At 40.4% G+C, this 9,760-nt stretch overlaps 1 protein-coding gene across 1 annotated transcript; it reads left to right on the top strand.

Annotated features, from left to right (window-relative positions):
• The first annotated feature begins 2,997 nt into the window (after nt 1–2,997).
• On the top strand, nt 2,998–8,898 carry gp1ba (glycoprotein Ib platelet subunit alpha). The gene is made up of 6 exons (XM_086286481.1): nt 2,998–3,182; nt 4,352–4,447; nt 4,557–4,748; nt 5,610–5,705; nt 5,825–6,004; nt 6,343–8,898. Exons 1-6 carry the CDS (start codon nt 3,021–3,023, stop codon nt 7,660–7,662), a joined length of 2,046 nt encoding a protein of 681 aa, XP_086142607.1. The 5' UTR covers nt 2,998–3,020; the 3' UTR covers nt 7,663–8,898.
• The last annotated feature ends 862 nt before the right edge of the window (nt 8,899–9,760 follow it).

Here is a 9,760-nt window from a genome sequence, read left to right as displayed (position 1 = left end):
GACTCACTTCTTGTGTTTTTATTGGGTCTTCATCCATGAAGGATGGCTATGGAAGCTGAGAGGTGTCAGTGCATTCAAACACCCCCCTGCCCAAAACAAAACATTAATGTGGGTGTAGTTTCCAGGGGCCCGTTCTTCGTACCTCGCTAAGTAAGTTAGCTGGATTAGATTGTTGACGATTTCGCGTGATCCTGGATCGTTCGGTTCCCCGAAGCTCATCCGGGACTTGCTGTCATAGCAACAGAGCCGTAAGCGTAAACCTGCTCGGGAGCAGGTTTACTTTATGTAAACAGGATTAGATCGCGGCCACGCAAGTATGTCCGCTTCATTTATACGAAAGCAACAGCGATATTCCACCACTGTTTCACCATAAATAAATATTATCAATGTAACTAAAGATAATGCAGCACTTGATCCTTGTATTGATGTCACACAGATACATACAGGTCATTTCCTAAAAAAGGGAAATGTACTATTAACATTCTATTACATGTATGTGATTATTACAGATGTAATTCATATTTCAGAGTAGTAATTGTAAATCACTTCATGTAATCAAGATGAGAGACCACGGCTATAAAAGCGAAGGTGGATTTGGGAAGTCTGTCGCAGCCATGTCCTGTCCGTATACGCGAGCCACCCATTGCAGAAAGTGCAAGATTGATAAGGAGAGTTTTCAGAATCCAGCGTATATTGCGGGATAGACAGGATCCTTTAGCTCAGCGCGACAGTGTGCTCATTGAGAGATATCGATTTTCCCATGAGGGTATTATTTACTTAACCAACTTGTTGACGAGGGGGTGCAGGACCACCACCTGTCTTTTTTTTGCTGTTGTTAAATGATTTCCATGACAAAAATGAGCCTGCTGTTTACTGGTCCAGATCCACTGCCTGTTTGAGAAAATAACTTTTCCTATTAGTTTGTTGTAGTAAGTGAAAATTGTTAAGTAATAACCCAGAAGTTTAATTTATGGATGGCAACAATGTGTTTTTCCAGGGTGCAAACAAGTTTCCCCATTTAAGAGTTGCTTTAAATGAGTCCTAGAATAGAAACGATAACTCTGATAGAATAGAAACGACAAAGCGGAAAGTATTTTTCGTTGCAAAGATCACAAGCAAAAAGAGCTGTACATTTATGCATTTTTTGTGTGCGTAATGTGACGTAGAATTCATCTGTATGTTAATTATTTTCCCTTTAAGGCAATGTCACAGTGGCAGTGGATTCCCAAGAGGGGTTTCAGACCAGATGGCATATAGAAATTTTCCATTGAATTCTGGATTTACATCAGGGTCTCTTCCCAGGTAGCACTTAATGCATTTATATGAATTAAAAAAAAATGCAACCTAATATAAAAACATGATAACGGAACAGCAGCTGCCAGTCAGAAGCAGGAACCTTTACCTGGAAACAAAACACTAGTTTAGATCAATGCATCTTTGTATTCTCTTGTAAAACAAGCTTTTTCAGGTGTATCTTCCAATCTGCAGTAGTGTTTATCATGTTGGCTGATGGCTGCTTTGTTAGAAGTCAAATCCATGTGCTTTAAATTTGAGTCCCAAACTCACAAATTCTATTTTTTTTTTCAGTGTAACACTGTTTTTCATTTTAACTAAATTGAAGTCAATTCTATCAACCACTCCAGCTTTTCCTGTAGCTCCAGAAACTACCTGAGAATCTCTGTTCTCTGTTGTGAAACCAAAGGTTTCTCGGTTTACCCTGGGGTCTCTTCCTTTCCTGTCTGGAAAATCACCAATTGGAGGTGCCCAGGAGGCAACCGAACCACTTGGCCAAATCACCTCAACCTCACCTGCACCTCCGTGCAGTATCCTGGCTGTTTTCTTTCAATGGACCAGGGAGGTGGACCCCATCCAGAAACGTTGGCGTTATGGATGCAGATCCAGCTTAGAAAGTTACAGGGTCAAGCTTGATGAAGAGGCCAGGTGAACAATGTTCATGTTCTTTAGCTCCCTGCAAAACTATGTTACATTTGGGCCTGATACAGCTACTGAAGTGAGTGTATGAATGTGTTTGTGAATGGGTGAATAAGGCCTGTATTAGTCAATTTGCCTTTTAGTAGACACAGGCCTCATAGCCATAAATGCTGACAGCATTTTTACCTATTTAATACTGCAGAATGGCCTCTTCAGTTTTCTACAGCTTCAACTATTCATAGATTCACATAAATGAAGCGTAGTGTTATGCATACTGGTAAGGTTGGGTTGCCTCTATTTTAAAAACTCAATTTTCTTTGTTGCCAGGTTGACATGTCTTTGTTAAAGTATGTTAACAGCGGTCACAAAGTATCCTTCTATCCATTGAGCCATCATCTTTTCCTTGTCCAGTGTTGGGTATTCACAATGTCCTGACAACCTAAAATGGCACAATTTGACACTCAGGAGGAGCAGCTCTACTCCGAGGCTACATCAGTACTGCCTTTGGGATAGATGTGGAGAAGACTTTCTCCTTTGCTTACATGGAGGAGACGTTGTTCATTGCAGCCATACACTGTGTTTATTCACTGTGTTTATTCACTTTAGCAGATCCAACTTTATTTCAGCGAAGTTTCAAATGTAACACGCCTTATTTTTTCACGCCGCATCAGTTGGATTTAACTGAAACAGAGACCGCTTGACTCAACAGATTTCCTGCAGTAACCCACACATCAGTGCTGGCAGCTCTGCTGTCAGAATGCTTCAGAACATCCTTATCGACTCTGGTTCACAACAGCAGGAAGTTTGAACATGCAAGTAAACATTATGTGAAACACTCAAAGAGGAAGCTGTCGAGAAGACATGAAAAAATCGAAACACACATGCCGTGAGGCTGGAGAGTCAAACATACACAATCTGTCAACTGAACAGTTATCACACTTCCTGCTTCAGTAGCTGTCAGTCAAAACACACACACACGTACACAGGAAGTGCTCACTTCCTGTTCTACCAGGCATCTCCTCCTTCACTTTCTCCATCTCTTCTCTAAGACTGAGACATACCGACAGTCTCTGAGAGTCTCAGTGAAGATGCGGCACCTCCTCCTCCTTCTCATCCTCCTGTCCTGTGTTCCCATGGGAGTAGCAGTGGCCGGTTGCCGCAGTGACCGGGACAAGGACCACCGGCCCAGGGAGAACTGCACAGCAGCCGGCTTCAGCGACATCGCAGTGGGGCTTGAACCCACGACAATGGTAATGCCACAAACCACAGGAAGTCAAGTGTGAAGGAAATAACTCCGTTTAATTTAAAAAAAAAAACTGTGAGTGTGAAATTATATTTATAGTTTAATTCTGTAATTAGATTAAACCATTTTAAGACATCAAATTTAATTTAAACAAATTAGAATGATGATGAATGAGTTAAAAACATGTGACTAATAAATAAACATGTTTATTATGACAAACATAAATCCTTCGAGGAGCTTTTTTATTTTTATTATTATTTTTTATTGTAATTGGCTTGAAGTTTATCTTTAAAACAGAAATTTCAGAATGAGCGGAGTTTAATTAATTTCTGCAGAGAAATGTCTTTCTTACAACTGCTTAAACTAGTAATATACTAATGATGACGAATTAACATTTAGTGAATAGAAAAGATACACCTGTAAATATTAATATTAATTTGATAAAGTAGAAAAACTGACAAAGGACATGAATGAAAATTTAGGAAGTTGAACAGACTTTAAAAACCAGCAGCATTCTGAGAATTTACAGTAATAAGCAGCACAGTAAGCAACCTTATAACACATTTTAGGTTCCGTTATCCATATCCATGAACCTGGCATCCATTTTTTGTAATTTGTTACACCAGTACATTATAAGTAGGTATTTTATTCGGTGAGCATGTTTTACTTTCCCAATAAATACACAGGATTTACTAAAATGTAAAACCCAAATATTGAAGGCCTGCTTAATGTGACTTAGTTTCTCGTAATTACAATATTTATGAAGAAATTCTTGTCTTGCTCTTTACTTTTTAATATCTTTGTTTTGACAAACTGACCATTTTGGATCTTTGTCAAGAACTAAATGATTATCTGGGATTTGCAGACTTTCCGCTGTGACAACTGCAGCTAAGACTGACAGCCAATATCAAAAACGTTTAGCTAATCTCTCCATGCAGCTAGACAATTACCATACACTTACACAGCTAAACACTCTTTATTTTAACACATGCAGTGAGGAAAATGAGAAAATTTTGTTTAAAGTGTTGAAAAAAAAGTTTAAATCCCATAATGGATCAAGTGTTTGACTGACAGGAGGAGACCAAAGCAGAGACACAAATTTCCTGTTTAAGAGATGACACTTTACAGGAAACCACCACAGCTCTAAAGGCTTCCACATTTTCTGTCTATCTTTAGATCCTGTTGTTTCCCAGTAACCTGTTCTCCAGTCTGTCCTGGTCCTCCTTCCAGGTCTTCCCAGAGATCTATGAGATCGACCTCACAGGAAACAAGGTTTGTGTCTGCCTGTACAGTGGCCACAAAGTCAACAGTGGTTGTAAATGAATCTTAGAAAACATGAAGTTAGTCAGCTTCTAATACAAAGGGATGTTTTGTTGTCCAGGTTCCAGAGGTAATCCCGACTGCTAGTCCCATTCTCCCCACACTTAGTGTCCTCAGGCTGGGATCAAACCATCTGACCTCCCTCCCTGACGGCTCCTTCTCTGCCTGCCCAGGTCTGACTGAACTCTACCTGGAAAACAACGCTATCAACTCTCTGAGTGATCACACCTTTTCTGGACTCACTAAGCTGGAGGTCAGTATGTGCAAAATCATAAAGGAGGTTTAGAAAATACAGACAGTCAGTGTCATGTCATCAACACTTGAGAATTGAAGGTAGTGAGAAACATAGCTGATAAGATTCAAGAAGTAAGAGTGTAGCAAAGTGGTCCTTGGCTCCCTTTCATTATGGCCAAAACTTGATTGGACTTGAAGTCATTCATTTCCACTCACCAGCTAATGTGTTAAATACACACATTCAACTGCTTGTTAATACAATTATAGAATCAGCCAATCACATGGCAGAAACTTGATCCATTTAGATCTGTATGGTCAGAATCGGCAAAATCAGCAGGATAACATGCCATGTCTCAAGTCTCAGATCATCTCAAGCTGGTTCCTTGAACATGTGAATGAGTTCACTCTACTCATATGGTCCCCACTGTCATCATATGTAATGCCAGTAGAGACTCTTTGGGATGTATTGGAACTGGAGAGTCACCTCATGGATAAACAGCTGAGAAATCTGCAGCAACTGTGTGATGCTCTCTTTTTAATTGGACCAAAATCTCTGAGGAATGTTTCCAGAACCTTGTTGAATCCATGCCATGAAGAATTAAAGCAACTCTGAAGGCAAAACGTGATATAAGAGGGGTACAAAGTATAAAATTGATTTCTGGTGTGAGTGTCCACGTGTGGATTATTTTCTTTTAAATAAACTTTTTGTGTATTTAGACTCAAACCAGTAGAAAGTGCATTCATGTAAATTAATATACAGAAGAAAATTGAGCAAGTTGATTTTTTTGTGGTTCAGGTGCATCAATCAGCTGATTTTTTGATTTTTTTTTTGTATTTCAGTAGCTTCAATGTCACATTTTTTTTCTTTATTTCCCTCTAGATCCTGGACCTGTCATCTAATCACATCAAGGTGCTTCCTCAAAGTATGCTTCACCCCCTCCCAGCCATAGAAACTCTCTACCTGGAGAAAAACAAGGTGGGAAATACACACCAAGGAGTATGTGAATACAAGTTTAAACCTTCTCTCAGCTGCAGCCACTCATGGCACAGCAGTTATTTGTCTCTAAAATTGTTAAAGTTTCTGTTCCATTACAGATCAGCATGATGCCCGATGAATGGTTCAGCCAAAAGGAGGAGGTACCTTATCTCTACCTCTCAGCCAATCCCTGGTCATGCACCTGCTCCCTTGGTTATTTGCGCAGGTACCTTGATGGCTATGAATACAACGTCTATGTGCGGGATGGTCCTGATATCAAGATTGATGTAGAAAGCGTGGTATGTACTACAAACAGAAAAATTAAACAAATACAGACACATCTAAAAGAACACAAAGACTGTGGGCATTTTTGGTTCTGCACAGTTGCTATTAACTTTTTAAAATCCAACAAGTCACTGGTAAACCACTTAGGGTTTAGGTTATAGAGGCTACTAAACATAGTTTCTGAAACTTACCTTTCAAATCAAGCTGCTCACATTTTGGCCTTACAGTTTTTTCTGTTTGGACATTTCTATATAAAGATGTGTTTGAGTGTGGTGGGGTCATCGGTAATGGTGGAGATTATATATATTAAAACTATACCTGAAGTATTTTTAAATGGTCGCTGTCTTTTTAGGTGTGTGACTCTCCCCAGCGGCACAAAGGTACACCTGTAACAAGTCTGGAAGAATCCGATCTGTGTTCAGCATCTGGTCCACGAGGAGATTTCTACCAGCCAACTACTCAGTACTCTTTTTATCCATCAACTTCTCCTCCAGACACAGCTCCTTCTACTTCTTCTCCTCTCGATTCCACAACATTTGTAGATTTATACACAATGCACACAACAATCAGAAGGTCCTGGCATGAAGCTATCACCAGCCTTATTGAATGGTCAGAGTATTCACACAAAGAGACAACAACAGAAACAACAGTTGGGTTTCATGACTTGACCACTCATTCTACTACTTCTACTGCCAGACATTTGACTAAAACTCAAACAACACCTGTTGAAACAACCACAACTATTGCTGTAACTACAACACTGCCAACAACAACAATGAACATAGTCACAACCACCACCATTGAGGCTACCACAGCCTCTGAGGCACTCACCACCACCACTAAATCCAGCCCCGATGAAAAACAGGAACGTGAAAAATCTATTTCTTCCAGGCCTGCAGGGGTGTTCTGCATTTGGCTGTTTGCGGGCTGCCTGGTGCTCTGTGTGGCATCAGCTGCATGTATATTGGCAACTTTAGCTAGTATGGCCATCTGGTACAGGAGAGTGTATAAGCCTCTATGTTTGCGGTTAGCGAGGAGAAGAGGAGGAAGTGAAGGACTGATGCTTTTAACATACAACAGGGTGGAAGGGAAGGGAGTGGGAGGTGAAGGAGTAATGGCGCTTTATCGCTCTGTTCTTTTGGTCCACAGAGAGGCAGGAGAAGGTATGCAAAGTGAAGATGTAGGTGAAGGAGGGGAAGGAGACAGGAAACAAGGACAGCTTGTCATTCTAAAACCTGCAGGTGGAGAAGCAACAAGGGAGGAAGAAGGAGAAAGAAATGGGAAGGAGGAGCGAGCAGTATATAAGAAGACTTTGTACCGTCTGTTAAGCAAAGAGGAGGAGATAGAGGGATGGAGGGATGTGGTGGAGGAGTGCAGAGTGTCTGAAGAAGATGGAGGTCAAAAAGGATATCGGGGGATAGAAAGAGAGAGGAGCAGAGGTGGAGAAGGAGTGTCCAAAAAGCGCTACAGTGTGATTCTGAGGGAGGAGAGACAGGATGTGGGGGGCGGTAAAGAAGAGCTGGACTGGGTGGTGGGAGGGTGGGAAGTGAAACGAGGAGGGGCGGAGACAGAAGAAGAGCCAAGGAGCAGCTGGGGGGAGTGGCTGGCACACTATTTACCCAGCATGCCGTGGGGAGTTACCACACCTCCTGAGGCCGAGGCAGCCCTCTGATGTCATCAGTGGAAAAGAACCTCTAGTGCTTTGAAAAACTTGTATGCTAAATCAACTGATACTTGAAATATTCAAGTTTTTATTTACTTTAAGTCCCCTTCTCCACTCCTGTAGCTCAGTCCAATTCTTACGTTCATTTTTCAGGTCTTCAGTGTGCATTTTTATGCTGATGACATCATCTTTTTTTGCCATCTGACTAAAAATACTAAAAGAAGGCTGGAGCCTATCCCAGATGTCATGGCAGCACGGTGGCACGGTGGTTAGCACTGTTGCCGCACAGCAAGAAGGTCCTGAGTTCAATTCCACCATCAGGCCGGGGTCTTTCTGTGTAGAGTTTGCATGTTCTCCCCGTGTCTGCGTGGGTTCCCTCCGGGTACTCCGGCTTCCTCCCACCATCCAAAGACATGCAGCTTGTGGGGATAGGTTAGATTGGATAATCCAAATTTCCACGAGGTGTGAATGGTTGTCTGTCCCTGTGTATTGGCCCTCTGGGCCTTCTTATTTGGCTAGCATGCAAAAAGACCTACAGATCTTTAACATTAACCTCACCTTGCTTAAAAAGAACAGCTTGATTCATCTTTAAACCATTATTATACAATTCACTGTACTGTTGCCAAAATGAGAAATTAATTAGAGATGTCAAACATACAATGAAAAGGGTCAAATGAGGTTCAAAAGTGAAAGCTCAGTAGATGAAAAGCACTTTGACGTTATTTGAATGTCATTTTAATGAATATGTATTTGTACAACTGCAACTTGAGCCATAACATACATACAGTACAGTAATATACTGTTGAACAAATCACCATACCATTTATCTTCGTGGTAAAATTGTTAGACTCTATAACCTCCAGGCCAATAAAGATAACCTCACCATGTGCCACAAGATGGAATAAAAGTCCTTTAACGTGTGAACATTGCATCGCCGTCTGAATGAAAATAATTCATAAATAAAAATACATAAAAATGTTTATTAATGTTATGCAATTATTATGTATACACGACTCCAGAATTGTTTATTTGTCTTAAAATCATGTAATAAAGACATCATGTTATGGTTTAAAAGTGATCTTTATTTAGTCTGAGATCTTATGGCTGTATGAGAGCTACAGCAAACGTAGCTTTGAAACTGGGTCAACTACTCAGCGGTATCGGTGATTTCCAGTTTGTTGTTGCTGCTGTTTAAAAGCATTACAAAATGTAATTGCACAAGACCACCAGATTCAGCCCTATAATTTTTGTAAAGGGATAATATTGTCATTAATGTCATCCAGAATGTATCAGCAGTCCTGTTTGGTCTTTTATGAAGCCTTATTTGTTTAGGTTATCAAGATCTTTATCATCTTTAGTGAAGTCAGAGCTGAAACATATGAAATCAGACATTAGTGGAGAATATATATAAAGCGCCTTGAGGCGACTGCTGTTGTGCTGTTGGCGTTGCAGATTTTATATAAATAAAATTGAAAAAACAAAAAGAAAGAAGAATAGTTTCTCTCCACAGTGAACATTCAGAGTATGTTGGATGTGTGGAAAGCTTCCTCACATTGGTCTCAGCTGTAGGGTTTGAACACAGAGTTCATTAGTTCTCTTTGCATTCAGAACATGTGATCACACTGCTGGTGTTTCTGGGGTTTCTCTGCAGTGTAATGTTTTCAGTAGCCGCCTGTGACTTTTTCATGGTGCAGATGTAAGTAAAGCAGTACCGTTTTTGAGCAACGTTTTATAGTTTGTCTGCTACCTAATGCACAGTTACCATCCCAGAGAGAGACAGAGGAAAAACTCATCAATGTGGGAGATCTAGAAAGATGTAAGAAGGACAGGACAAGAGTGGAAGACGAGAGTTTATTTTTAGAATGAACTACTCAGTGACATCTGATGAAGTGGATTCTTTTTTTTTAGTTTTTGTGCAGTATCTTGTAAAATAAATTCTTCCAAGTTTTGGCGATCATGGAACAAAGTAAAATAAGAAACTAGTCGGATTTCTTCACTTGCAGAAAAGATCTGCAAGTAAAGAAAAGATTGTTGTTTCGGGTTCCAGTTTCAAGTGAGGATGCCTGAGCTTTGACAAAATAGCAATATCTGATACCTCGATTTATAA

This window comes from Aulonocara sp. 'chitande type north' Nkhata Bay, linkage group LG3 (genome assembly GCF_057382095.1).
Source record: "Aulonocara sp. 'chitande type north' Nkhata Bay isolate Kocher_YH1m ecotype deep benthic linkage group LG3, A_spYH_male_GT1.1, whole genome shotgun sequence".
NCBI lineage: Eukaryota > Metazoa > Chordata > Actinopteri > Cichliformes > Cichlidae > Aulonocara > Aulonocara sp. 'chitande type north' Nkhata Bay.
Note: the sequence above shows the minus strand (reverse complement) of the source record. Positions and strands in the feature narration are given on the sequence as shown.

Bases quoted from the DNA above. Each gene is read 5' to 3' on its own strand.
- gp1ba (XM_086286481.1), top strand. From the start codon at position 3,021: ATGCGGCACCTCCTCCTCCTTCTCATCCTCCTGTCCTGTGTTCCCATG. The intron at 3,183-4,351 runs GTAATGCCACAA...GTCTATCTTTAG, and splicing joins GGCTTGAACCCACGACAATG to ATCCTGTTGTTTCCCAGTAA. The intron at 6,005-6,342 runs GTATGTACTACA...CTGTCTTTTTAG, and splicing joins AGATTGATGTAGAAAGCGTG to GTGTGTGACTCTCCCCAGCG.